The 14,089-nt window shown below is 46.5% G+C and overlaps 1 protein-coding gene across 4 annotated transcripts; it reads left to right on the forward strand.

Annotated features, from left to right (window-relative positions):
* The first annotated feature begins 1,055 nt into the window (after positions 1-1,055).
* STARD4 (StAR related lipid transfer domain containing 4) lies at positions 1,056-12,968 on the forward strand. 4 transcript variants are annotated; one of them, XM_033086621.2, is made up of 6 exons: positions 1,056-1,206; positions 1,503-1,632; positions 3,475-3,524; positions 7,353-7,479; positions 8,601-8,715; positions 9,283-12,968. In XM_033086621.2, exons 2-6 carry the CDS (start codon positions 1,528-1,530, stop codon positions 9,507-9,509), a joined length of 624 nt encoding a protein of 207 aa, XP_032942512.1. In that variant the 5' UTR covers positions 1,056-1,206; positions 1,503-1,527; the 3' UTR covers positions 9,510-12,968. The 4 variants fall into 4 exon arrangements, with proteins under 4 accessions (XP_032942512.1, XP_032942513.1, XP_032942514.1 ...); XM_033086622.2 differs by having other exon boundaries at positions 1,056-1,170; XM_033086623.2 differs by having other exon boundaries at positions 1,191-1,210.
* Positions 12,969-14,089: the final 1,121 nt, after the last annotated feature.

Consider the following 14,089-nt stretch of genomic DNA (forward strand, 5'->3'; position numbering starts at 1 on the left):
TACAAGACAAGGAAGAGCTGTTGACTCCCTCAAAGGCAGGGAGCCCCTGGAGAGAAACCTCGATGAATCAAAGGGCTGGGCAATCACCAACTGTGTGGAGCAACAAGGGAAAGTGCTGGATTCTGCACCTGGGATGGGGCAACCCTGGATATATGGGGAGATTGGGGAATGAGAGGCTGGAGAGCAGCCAAGGAAAGGCACCTGGGGATCCTAGTCAGTGGCAAGTTGGACATCAGTGAACAGCATCGCTAGCTGGGAAAGGGTCTGTTTTCTGCCCACTTTGCTCTGGGCCGAGGTGGCCTCACCTCAAGCCCTGGGGACAGTCTGGGAGACTGCAATGTAAAAAAGATCTAAAGCTACTAGAGACTGCCCAAAGAAGGCACACAGAGATGGTGAAGGCCCTTGAGGTGAAGCCATGTGAGGAGTTGCTGAGGGCCCTTGGTCTGTTCATCCTGGATGAGACTGAGGGGAGACCTCACTGGAGTCTGCAACTTCCTCATTGGAAGACGAGGAGAGGCAGGCACTGATCTCTTCTCTGGGGTGCCCGGTGGCAGAACCCAAGGGAATGGCCTCAAGTTGTGTCAGGGGAGTTTAGGTTGGGTATCAGGTAAAGGCTCTTGCCCCATAGGGTGTTTGAGCACTGCTCCCCAGGGCAGCGGTCACAGCACCAGCCTGACAGAGTGCAGGTAGCGTTTGGACAACATGCTCAGGCACATCGTGTGACTCTTGAGGTGTCCTGTGCAGGACCAGGAGCTGGGACTCGACGATCCTGATGTGTCCCTTTCAATCCAGCTGATTCTGTGACTCTCTGCCAATAGTACAAAGCGACACTGCCAGACACGTGAGCAGAGCAGCTCTGGTGCTGTCCCAGCGAGGCGGAGCCGCGGTGTCCCCGCAGATGCCGGGGCCGGGGCCGGGGCCGGGACGCGGCCACTGCTGGTCCCGCACCCCCGCCCCGCCTCACGCCACCCCCATCAGTCCCAATCCGGGCCGAGGCTCCGCCCCTGGCTCATGACGTCACGGCAGCGACATGTCGCGAGGTCTCGCGACGAAAGGGGTGGGGACTTTCCAGGCCCCACACCCGGCGGACCGGGTCGCCATTGGCTGCACCGCCGGGGCGGTCGCGCTCTGATTGGCTGTCGGCATCGCGCGCTGTCGGACGGGCCGCGGGTGAGCGCGGAGTCGGTGTGGCGGCGCGGCCGTGAGGCGAGTGGGTCTTTGAGGGGAGTGCGCCTTTGAGGGAAGCACGCCTGTCCCGCGTTCCGCGGATCCCGGGACGGACCTGGCGCTGGGGGGGTGGGGGCTGCTGACCTTCGGCCTGAACCCCTGACCCTCGGCCTGAGTCCGTGACAGCCGCTCGCTGCCACCCGGACGCGGCTGGGAGATGTGAGTGTGCGCGCGCGGCCGTGTTTTCCGCATCCTCCGTTCGGGTTTGGAAGATCCGCGCTGTTGTTGGCATCCCTGACTCTGTGCCTTGTTCTGCTGTGTGTCTGTGTGATTAGGCATCTTCGCGCAGGAGGGAAGCAAATGGATCCTCTGCCCAACCCAGCGCCCCTGGCCTCAAAGCTACGGAACACGCTGCTTCGGTACCACAGCATCGGAGCCGGCGAGTGGCGGGCGGCGAAGAAAACCGTGAGTGCTCTGGGCGGCTTCCCGGTTCGATTCCCGCGGGAAGCTGTGGGTCACCCGTGTGGCGGGAAGAGGCCGCTGTGCCGTATCACACGGCTGAGGAACACTCAGGTGGGGTGGGGCCCTGCAGGACTTCAAACTGACAGACGCTGTAAAACCATCCCTCTTGAACGTCTTTAGAGGCAGGGTGTGTTTTTCCTATTGGCAGGCATATTCTGTCATTCCTTCGACCCACTTTCAGGGGAGTATCTCACGGAAGAATCCTTCCTCTGTCTGATTATAGGCTTGACTCACAACAGAATGTGAAGTACCTGGCATTAATAGTATTGCAAGAGGTCACGTGTGCTTTCAACAGAACAGACACAACCTGCCAGTCTCTGGAATCTTTTGTCAATAAATAGTTAATCATGCTTCAGTTTCCAAATGTCTTCCTTTTAAGAAATGAGATAACTCTCAAGGCTTCCTTCTTTTGTACTGTTTCACTTTTCTGTTGTTCTTTAAAGACCACACATTTCCTAAGTTTCCTTCCATGAAAAGGAATACAGTTCCTGCTTTTTCCAAGCCATTTGCCATCCTCTTCTTTTGAGCTGCCTGGGTTTTTGGAGTTGCACTTCAGCAAGCTAAATAGCCTTTGCCTCTGCATCAGTTCTAGGCTGGGTGAATACTTCTTAGTGCTGTCCTCCACAGGAAGTAGAAGTGTCGCAATATGGGACTAATGTAGTAAATTTCTATCTTTTTGTTACAGTGGTTTCAGTAGGGCTTTTATTTTTTTTCCATCATGAGCAGACATTGGAAAGACAGAGGCAAGTGATCCAAATATAACTTGATTATTTGCAAAATTAACAAATTCACTCTCTAGAGAGGAAGGAACAGAGCATCCAAGCCTTTCAGTCTTGCACTACTATACCTCTGCTCTACTAAATGTTGTCTATTCCTGTATTAGTATTCCTGTGTTGTTAAGTACTACTGTATTCCTTTAGCAAGTTACCTGCATTCAAATTCTCAGATTTTACCCTTCCCTCCAACCTTTCCTTGTCTCTCCTTTCATCCCTCCCTCACTTCTGTCTATTTTGATGTTGTGCCATGTAAAAGACATTCAGAACTTTACCTACCACAAGGAGATGTGTTGTGCCTCAGAATATCTTAAATGATTCTGGATGTGGTACTTAACAGTTCTGTTCTTTAGGATATTTGGTACTTTGTGCTTATATAATTATGATTCCAAATAAAGTGGTGCCATATGGTTCTCTTTTTAACACCAAAATTCTGAGATTTTGGAAAGAGGTTCCATTTCATAGTTATGTAATAATCAGAAACTACTAGTTTCTTTATTTTCTCTGCCTAACTTTAAAATAGACTACCGCTTGCAAGACTCCTCTAGTCAGGCATCTTGGATAGAAAGGTAATTGAATTTTCTTGTCTGTGCCTGTGATTCCTGCATGTTTCTGTAACTTGTGTTACAGGAGTGAAAGCAGAAGTAGTGTGGTCTTCCTGTCTGAGTAGCATCCGGCTGTTGGCTTTCCAGTGGCCTTGTACTTTCCCTGCTAATGTTGTTTCATTATTCTGTGTGTTTTCACAGTAAACTGACTTGGCCTACCAAACTACTTCTGCAAAGACTTCTAGCATTTGACTCTGAGAATGCCAATCTTCTGATTTTTTTTTAAATAATAGAAAATTATAAATAAAAGGTATCTGAAAAATCTGAAGAAAGGCATACAGTGGTGCCCAGGTGAACCATGGCGAAGATAAAGTTGGCTACTTTTCTTCAAAAAAATTGAAGCATTTTCTGGACTTCTTGTAATTGTATGCAAATGGCAATTAACATTGTCTCATATTTTCTTTCAGAAAGATGCAACTGTGTGGCGTAAACCATCAGAGGAATTCAGTGGATACCTGTAAGTTTGCTTGCACAGGAGATACATTTTTAATGTTCCACAGATGTTCTGTAGAATTTAGAAAGACTAAAATTAAGACTCTGAATTCTACAGTCCTCAGCTACATAGATCCTCCAGAGGGGAAGCTAAATCTATTACCTATTGTGGCTGTATAATTCCTTTCTAGCTTTTCAGTTTGATACTTTAGCATTGCATGGTGTCTAGAGCAGCAGGTAAATCTGGAACACACCACAGGACTCCCATTAACTGAAGTGCGCAGCAGCAGCTGCCCAGAAATTATGGCCTGTAAAGCTCAGAATCAAGCCTGGATTCAGTAGGCCTGAAAGGTCGCTGGATGACAGCTCAGTCAGTCCTTGCACTCTTGCAAGTTCAAAATACCAAGTCTGGGGTTGTGAGAGGATTGTGGGGGGTTGTTTGTGTGGCCCTTCCTGTGTGAGTTTCTGTCACTGAGTTCTCTTGGTATCTGTAGGTGTAGGTAGAGAAATAATTATTGGAAAACATGAATCTGAAGAAACAAAAAGTCCTGTAGAAAGGTAGGTTTAAAATGGTCTCTTAAGTCTTTAAGTCTTTAAGTCCTGCTGAATCTGCAAGAGCTGATGGCCCCAGACACCCAGAATGTGCTGACTTGGTGCAGTTCCATGGGCCCACTGGCACCAGCAGATTGTGTAGTTGAGCCATTGCCAGGAGGGCAGTGACTGCTGTGTGCACATGAAGACCCCAGGGTTGTTTATACACTTGGGGAACTAAAGGACACTTTGAAGAGCTTTCCAGACACCTGCGTGGAAGCCGCTGGCATGTTCATGTGGTTCTCCAGTTCCAAGTGTGCAGCTGAGATGGCCTCCCTGCAGGTGATGTCAAGTGAATATGGGTGAACTGCACAAGTGAAGAGATGAATCTGTTGCTTGACTATTTGTTATCAATAAGAACGTCTTAGTGAATATAAAGTATTTTGAAAATACTGATTTTCATGGATTCTTCCTCTTCAGTATTTAGAGGCCAGTAGCTCAAGAGCACAAAATCTCAGGTGTCTACTAAAATATCTAACTACATATGAATGTTCTGTTATATCGTATACCAGATTATTTTATTTGCTAATCATATGCCACGGAAGCATAATGTACAGTAGTTTCACGAATACAAGCCGCACGGATTATAAGCCGCACCCCCGGTGCCTCGACAATGTTGCTGTCTTTGTCAATAGATAAGCCGCACCCCGAATATTAGCCGCACTTTCGTTCGTCGCGAGAATCCGTGCGCAGCTTTCACAAATTGGCCAATTCGTAACAGGATCGCGGCATAGCGGGCTTTACTGGCTCGGGGCGGGGCCAGGAAGGCTCGGCCCGCTCATGGTTGCCGACGGGGCCGGGTGGCCCAGCTCAGCGCCACGGCTCGGCGGGGCTGGCCGGCTGGTGCTGCCGCCGCCGCCGGGCTCGCTGGCCCCCCTCTCCCGTCAGCACCGCCCCGCTGCCGCGTTCGCTCGCCCGGCTGGCAGGGCTGCCGCCGCCGGGCTCGCCGCCCGCCCCGCTGCCGCTTTCGCTCGCCCTGCGCCGCGCCTCGCGAGCGCCGCGCCTCGCGAGCGCCGCGCCCGCCCCGCGGCGGCGCTTCCGCGAGCGGCGGCGGCGCTTCGCGAGCGGCGGCGCTTCCGCGATCGGCGGCGGCGCTTCGCGATCGGCGGCGGCGCTTCGCGATCGGCGGCGGCGCTTCCGCGATCGGCGGCGGCGCTTCCGCGATCGGCGGCGGCGCTTCGCGATCGGCGGCGGCGCTTCGCGATCGGCGGCGGCGCTTCCGCGATCGGCGGCGGCGCTTCGCGATCGGCGGCGGCGCTTCCGCGATCGGCGGCGGCGCTTCGCGATCGGCGGCGGCGCTTCGCGATCGGCGGCGGCGCTTCCGCGATCGGCGGCGGCGCTTCGCGATCGGCGGCGGCGCTTCCGCGATCGGCGGCGGCGCTTCGCGATCGGCGGCGGCGCTTCCGCGATCGGCGGCGGCGCTTCGCGATCGGCGGCGGCGCTTCGCGATCGGCGGCGGCGCTTCCGCGATCGGCGGCGGCGCTTCGCGATCGGCGGCGGCGCTTCCGCGATCGGCGGCGGCGCTTCGCGATCGGCGGCGGCGCTTCGCGATCGGCGGCGGCGCTTCCGCGATCGGCGGCGGCGCTTCGCGATCGGCGGCGGCGCTTCCGCGATCGGCGGCGGCGCTTCGCGATCGGCGGCGGCGCTTCCGCGATCGGCGGCGGCGCTTCGCGATCGGCGGCGGCGCTTCGCGATCGGCGGCGGCGCTTCGCGATCGGCGGCGGCGCTTCCGCGATCGGCGGCGGCGCTTCGCGATCGGCGGCGGCGCTTCCGCGAGCGGCGGCGGCGCTTTCGCGAGCGCCGCTTTCGCTCGCCCCGCCGGCAGGGCTGCCGCCGCCGCCACCAGGCTCGCCGGCCGCCCCCTCCCGTCTGCACCGCCGCCGCGTTTCCTCGCCCTGGCCGGCACTGCAGGCCCCTGCACCGCCGGGCTCCCCCACGCTGCTGGCCCCAATTCTGCTGGGCTTCCCCCGCTGCCAGGCAGCCCCACCCGCCGGCCTTCCTGCTTCTGCCATGCTCCCCTGCACTGCTAGCCCCAGTTCTCCCGGGCTCCCCCGCCCTGCTGGCTCAGGCTCTGCCGCCCGCCCCCCACACTGCTGGCCCCGCCTCTGCCAGGCTTTCCCACCTCTGCCGGGGCCGGCCGGGCTCCAGCTTGGCTTGGGGCTGCCGCGGGCTCTCACTTCCGTGTTGGCAGCTTTTAGAATTTTGTTAATAGATTAGCCGCCCCGGAATATTAGCCGCACTTCCGGGTTTCCACCAAAATTTTGGTCAAATTGGTGCGGCTTGTATTCGTGAAATTACTGTAGTTTTTCATTAGCTTGGTTCTACTTGGTGTTATGATCTGCTGTAATCATAGAGGAGTAAAGGGAACTAACTCTTTGTGAATGAATCAGAATGAACTCAGAAACATTCAAATATTCCCCAAAACCTGACTAAACCCAAACAAGGCTAGATGTTGATACTGAAGAAATTGATGCATTTTATTCAATAGTAAAAGAGGCAAAGAAAAAAGAAGGAAAAAAAAGAAATAGAAAAAGGGATGTGTGTTTGGGAGGACAGGGAGAGTGACAGAGGCAGGTTGAGTAGAAGCATATTACCCCTCTGGGGGTCCCAATGATGTCTCATTGCTCCCCTCAGTCTAGTCTTCTTGATGGTAAGCGTCCACCTGTGAAATCCTGTAAAAGTATTTTTCTCCCCCAGCCCAGACCTGAGTCATTTATCTCAAATCATCTTACAGTCCAGGGCCTCAGTCTGGAGGCCCATTTAGAGTGCTTCTATGCAGCTTTTGTTATACAGTTTTGCTATAATAGGCAAAAGTCGTTCATAAAACTGCTTGAGCCATAAACCATAGCATTTCAGTCTCCAACATCCACTTATTTCTGCTTTATGAAAAATGCTTTTCCCATTACATTCATGATTTTACTTTAGGTTTACTTACCTCTGGTGAACTCCCTTGCTAGCCCAGCAACAGGAGTAAAATTACAAGTTGTTACAGTTGTTAGAGAAATAAACAGGATAGTTTTTATCCAAGGAAGGAATTTATCATTTAAAAATACTAACTGTATAAAAAAGGACAAAATTTTTCAGAAAAAAATTTCTTGCAGAGAAGAGTAGTAGATGCACCCATAGGTCTTTTCCTGTATGTTTCTCTGATGCAGTCGTCCACTGACTGTACTTCCTGGTACCAAGGTGTTAATGGAAGTGTACTGTTGAAAATTAATGGAATATAAAGAGTTTCTTACTACATGTAAACATGTTTTTCTAGCTACAAAGCTCAAGGAGTGGTGGAAGATGTTGTTAACAGAATAGTGGATCATATTCGCCCTGGACCTTACAGGTTGGACTGGGACAGCCTAATGACTTCGATGGACATCATGGAAACGTTTGAAGAGGTGAAGACTTGTTTACATTCGTGAGAGAATGTGTATTGATGAATGCACGAATTTAATATTCACGTAGAACAGAGCAATTCCAACAGATATGAACCTTTTTCGGTCTTCTTTTTGGCATGTCTGAGCAGCACTGTGCATACATCCTCTGTGTGGCCATAGATCAAGCACTCTGGCAGCACAGTCTTGTTCTGAAGCTTGAAGTTCATCTTTCCGTTAATACTAAAAATAATTCTCTTGGACTTGGGAGCTCTGGTAGCCTCTGATAAAATTCACATACAGAGGGCTACAGTGTGAATCTGTGTATGCCAAAGCCATTTCATACAACTTGCTTTTTTCCATTCCCCAACAAACTATAGTAGTAGTCCACACATATGGAAGCTGCAACCTCCCCCTCTTCCTGAAGGGCTGACTTGTGTGGCATGGCTTTGTGCTGTGCTGAGACACAAAATAGTTCATACTGAGGGTCAGAACTTGATAAAAGAAAGGTAGGTTTGAAGTTGGTTGCAGAACAACTTGTAGCCTTCCTTTGGTTAATGCAGACATTCAGTAAGAATTCCAAACCTTCATCTGGACACCTGTCTTGAAAATGGATTGTCTTTTGCTCTGTCTCTGAAGAAGGATTTATATGACAAGGTATTTTGTCTGTATAAAATTTACACAGACTCTATTATAAGAAAACCTGTTTTGAAGAATTGTTCATTTTTATTTTTCACTTAGTGGATTGAAAGTATTTGGTAGAGTATCTTAGCACCAAGAGATTCCTCTTGAAATTTGTTCGTGGCCCTTTTAGACTTCCCGAATGCTCCTTGGCAACATAAGAGCTATGTGGCTTTCAGTTCTGTGGCATGCCAGAGTTCACTAGCTTTAGATCTTTAAACCTTTATGGTGCCAGATATTCTCTGCTCCCACAGCTTTCAGCTGTAGGACGAAGTCCTTACAAATTCCAGCTTTTAGGCTGAGAATGGCACAGCCAGTCAGACCTCACTGAATTTGCAGTGTAGTTGACAGATGCCGTGACTTTCATGAAAAACATTAGCTGCCTGTGAGCATTGAGTTTCCCTGTATTCATTATACTAAGATGTATTTATTTTGTTGCCCTTATAATTCTGTCACTTTACAAGAACTGCTGTGTGATGCGCTATACAACTGCTGGCCAGCTCTGGAACATCATAGCACCAAGGGAGTTTGTTGATTTCTCTTACACTACAAGCTATGAAGATGGGCTTCTAACATGTGGTAAGCCACCCACCTACCTCTGGCAAATTCTTATTTTGCAGCAGTTGCTTGGCTTTACATTTGATCCAGATTTAGTGGTAGTAAACATTCAAAAATGGTCTGAGATGGTCTTCAGCAAATAAATTCAAGGTGTTTTAACAAATTTAAAGGTGTTTTAACATTTTACATACTTAAAGGAATGTGGAAGTTACTGGTTTACCCATGAACCATTCCTTTGTGCCAGGTTTCACTTATGCCAGCTATGGGGCAGGAGTGTTAAGAGACAAGTTGAGTCCTCTCGCTCACGTCTTAGAGCAAACTGTGATGGGTAACATCTTGCTTCTAGGAAATGAGAGGAATGTCCTCTTAACATTTGAATTTTTGCTCATCATGCTCTCCTGTCTGTCTCAGAGTTTGGATTAACAGCAAATTCCTTGCATGAAAATACCCAAAAGCTTTAGTGTGTCTGTCACTACTGCTAGATTCTCCAGTCAGAAGCTTATATATTTCAAATTTGCTGCACATTATTATTTGCTTTTATCTCTCTCAAGTTAATTTCCCTTTTTGTTCATTTATTTTATTTTCCAGGTATAAGCCTGGACTATGGGGAGGTGAGACCAAACTTTGTCCGTGGATTCAATCACCCTTGCGGTTGGTTCTGTGTCCCTCTCAAAGACTCTCCTGGTCACAGTCTTTTGACAGGCTACATCCAGACTGAGCTGCGAGGGATGCTACCACAGTCTGCAGTAGACACTGCTATGTCTAGTACCCTCACCAATTTCTACTCTGACCTCAAAAAGGCACTCAAAACGTAGACAGTGACTTCAAAACCTGTGCATTCCTTGCAATTAGATTATGTTATTTAGCTTAAAATAGGTTACCTACTAAATTGAGGTAACACTCCTCCTGAATGACAGCTGACCTTTGTGTTGAGGATCCAAATAACTTCAGCAAGTGCTTTTTGATGTGATAATTGACATACATTCCCAGTGCACAGTGCGAGATGCTTTTTGCTGCTCAGCACTCTGCAGCTTTTATGAGGAACAGCCTGAATCTTGAAACCCTCAGCTTCCTCAGAAAGCACAAGATGTGCGTGTTGGGGCTTGAAAAATGCAGCATGAGCTCAGCTCTCTGCAGCAGTTTTGGGAGCCAGGTGCTCATGATTTTGATGGTGCAGGTTGCTGTACAGGCAGCATTTCAGTGAAGATGTAATGTTGTTATATATATTATATATATATTTATATTTACTTAAATCTTTTTATTTTCTTTGAAGTTTGTTCAGATGCTTCTGTAATTTGTTTTTAAAATTTGTTTTGATTTATCATATGGATATTATATGGATAAGTTGTTAAATGATCCAATTCATAAGAAAGCTATCCATACTTGAGAGCAAAAGTAAGTGTTCATTATTGGCATTTCTTTGGTGTTGTAATTTATTTGCTGTTGTATATAACAGTCTCAATGCATAAACAAATGCCCTTACAGCTGATCCAAAGCTCATTTAGGTCATCAGGTCTTTCCATAGGATTTTTGTGGGCTTTTAATCACACAGTTGTCAAAATAGCAAACCTACAGTGGATCTTCCGTGATACCCTGTACTTCTAAATTTTTTTAAATTTAAATTTGCATGTAATCGTGTGTGTGTGGGGGTGCATTTGTTTGGGTTTTGGGAGGGTTATCTTTCTGCATATGTTTCTTTAACTGCAAACCATGGAATTGCAAAAGCAACAGAAAGAGCCACTCGTTTGCTTCAGAAATAGATGTTACTGTAGCCACAACAGCACAGACTTGCCAGTGTTCTGTTGCTGTGGCGTGTCCTGTGGTACTGCCCCTAGACTGAGAGATTGATCTTTGCAATAAATTAACATCTCAAAACATGAGCAACTGAAGGCCAAAGCTCAAGCTGCAGAATTGCTCAGATCTTCTGAAGGATACAGGGGCTTTTTTTAAAGTGCATATTTCAAGGATATTCAGCAATCTAGTGATTCTGACAGATACATAGCAGGGACATTTAAAAAAATAACTCTCTCTGTGCTAGGAACATGAATTCTCTTTAAAATCTGATGTTAAGCCTTTAATGTTGATATGTGTCATTTGCTGAGGTGACATTTTAGTTATCCCTATGCTTTGCCAGTGCTCATAGTGACAAGTCTAACTGTGTAGGAGTTGAGGAAAGTATCTTGGATGCCTGGTATTGTTGTACACATGCACACATGTACACATGAGCCAGTTGTACACATGCAATCCAGGGACAGGTAATGGACTCAGAAAAACAAAAATTCAAATGGAAGTCCCTTGTAATATTGGCTTTTTTGACACTGGCTACTGTAGCTGATCTCTGAATAGCGAGGGCTTTCTCATTTCTTGATTGTAGAGGTAGGAAAAAACAATACCAAATATAGTGGGGGCATTTTCAACCTGCTTCCTGTTTTAAGGTATTTAGTACTGTTTGAGACTGTGAAGAACAATGCATCAAACAGCTGTTGGTGTCTTCATGGGTGAAAAATGTTAACTCCTTGTTAGGTTTTGTGTGTTCTGCATTTCCCTTTAAATCCCTTGGTTAGTCTTCCTTTTTTTTTTTTTCCCTACCTTCCTCGTGTCTGCCAAAGTACTGCAAGATCACGAGGTGATCTTCTACCACCAAGGACACCAAGGAATTGCTGCCAAAATACTCTCTTTTCTAGTACTGGTACAGAGGCAATTATGAAATCTCTGGCAGTGCTGCTCTGTGGGATAAATGATGACATGATTGTAGAGGAAACTGTTTGAAGTGTAGCCTATTTTTTCTTCCTAGTTACAAAGATTACATGTGCAGTGAATTTGCATATTCATGTCTTCTCTTTTTAGAGCTGCTGGGCCTGACTAATGGAGGGGTTGTGGTACAGATGTATGTAGAGAAAAATAATTGCCTCTGTGTGAAAAGCCCAGTTTAAATCTGCGCAGAGGCACTTCAGTGGCAGAGAAATGGGTCAGAAAGAGCACAGGACACTTACAGGAGGGTGTTTGTACAGCACCAGGCACTGCAGAAGTAATTTTTCCAAACACCCATTTTAAGGGTTCTGACACATATACAGTATCTATCCTTACTTAGTATTCAGTGAAATGGCTTTTTCTGCTTTCAGTAAAGACAAGTTGATGAAGCATAGAGCAGCTGAGGAAAGAACTTGATCTAAAGTAAGAAAATTGCTAGTGTATTTTTCTATATTGATACTTGTAATAAGAATATCCATTATACACCAATACAGAACTAGAAGAAAGATGTCCAATTTCAAATGTATTTATTTGAAGCTGAAATTTATATTATTTTTATATAGCTATAGATGGAGAGGGAAGAAGAGCTGTTCTTTAACCAGAGTACATCAGAACCAAGAAAGCCACAAAATCGGAGCCTCTTCTCCCACTGTTTCATTGTTCTCCTCCTCAGTTAGTGGACAATCTAGGTGGAGCCAGGAGGATTAAAACAGTAAAGCAGTGGCAAGAACAAAGTGTAGGAACCTGTGTTTTGCTTATGCAGAAAAAATGAGAGACAATGTATAGTACAGATTTCTATCACTTAGGAATATAATTATGCAGAAGTGACTTCTGAACAGATTGCCCAATAATAGCAGAGATCTGCTTTTGCTGGACAAATAGCATGTGTATAGACACATCAAAATTATTTTTATATTACTTATTATATTATTATTTTTAAACTTACTTTTTTTAGAGGTTTGGGCAATATGACATTTTACTCTTTGGCACTTCAACCAGGTGCTTTGTATACGTGTGGGAAAGGTGATTGAAGGTAAGACAGTTTTCATGTTTGGGTTCTGTTCCTCATCTAAAACCTCCAGCATTAAACCTGCCTGTAGATGTGCAGAAGATGCAGAGATAGGATTAAGGTCAGTTTAGAGCCAGAAGAAGTACTTTACCACAGCTGTCTGGGAGGTCGATCAGTACTTCTGAGAGATACTCTGTGCACAGTGCCTGATCTCAAACTGGATGAATATATAAATGTGAAACATAATGAACTTACAAAACACAGAGCATATAATTTCTTCAGTAATCATAAGTAACCAGAACAGTTTTGATCGTGTGACCAAGTGGTTCAACCTTGGAGGTTCCCCGCTGTAAAAATAGCCCTAATTCTAGTGAAACCAATCAAGTTGTGCCTGTGTGTGGAAAGTCATAGTCTGTTTTAACAGTGACCTTAAATAACTGTGTTCAGCATTTAAGTGATTGTGTTTGTATTTTGAATGCTACTGCAGAATAAATTAAAATAATGGATTCCAACAGTGGAATTGTGATGTAGCTTCTTCAGTACTTGCTTGTACAGCTATAGGTAGCTGTATTTCTGGGGAGCTATGTCTGATGATGTAGTTCATCTTCAGTGCATGCTGATCTCTAATTAGGTGTATAAAGCAAGCTGCAACTTGTATATTGACATGTATTTAATTAGCAACTACAGAAACTAAGAAAATCCCTGTATCTTTCCCTTATTTTGCTTGCAATGCTGACATAAAGGCAATAGAGTTCTCTAGCGTTTGACTTTGGTGGAAGGAGTTGATGAGAAAAGGAACTGTCACCTCTGAGATACAGCACACTCTCGTAGGGCATGTATTGTGTCACCTTCGGCAAAGTGTGTTAGGGATAGAGGCCACTTGGAATCTTTGGAAAATCCTTAAGGACATTAATTATTAGAGTTGTTAAAAGAAAACATTGATGTTCAAACCCATTTTCCAGTGAAAGATAATAGAAAGACAGGAGAGATTTTAAACCTATGCTAAATATTAAATGTTATCTAGAAAAGAATATATCCCAAAGTCCTAAACCACAATTTAAACTTTGTAACACATTCTGCCTTTTCCAGTCCTCTAGGCTGTGCTGATGACTCAGTTTTACAGTTCAGATAGGGACTGCTTATGGTGTTAACCTTGCTTGGGATTGTACCACTAGCAGGGAGAAAGCAGACACAGATGGTAACATCATATGACAGCAAATAACTGTGCATGTTTCATAGCTGACCCACATGATAAGAAATGCCACATCAGCATTAAGGAGCCTCAAATGCCAACACATCCCCCAGAACTGTCTCCTCCAGAGTTACTTTGCTTAAAACATTTCTTTCAGAGTACCAAGACGCTACAGCAACCTAATAATCCTCAGTAGTTTTTCTTTGATACAGGTAACCTAAGTGGAACTCTTATATCAGTTACTGCACAAAGTGTAAACAGAAACAGACATTGTTCAATGACTGAAACAGTTTGGCTCTGCCCTGGATGGCACAGGGATAGAAAGCACTTCCTGAGCTCTGTACCTGGGCCTTGCCAACCTGCCTGCCAGCACAGACCCCTCTTTGAGGCAGTTTAGAACCCTGGAGGGGAAATTATTATGCCAAGATTCCCTGACTGTCGGA

The sequence above is a fragment of the Catharus ustulatus genome (genome assembly GCF_009819885.2).
Source record: "Catharus ustulatus isolate bCatUst1 chromosome Z unlocalized genomic scaffold, bCatUst1.pri.v2 scaffold_29_arrow_ctg1, whole genome shotgun sequence".
Classification (NCBI taxonomy): domain Eukaryota; kingdom Metazoa; phylum Chordata; class Aves; order Passeriformes; family Turdidae; genus Catharus; species Catharus ustulatus.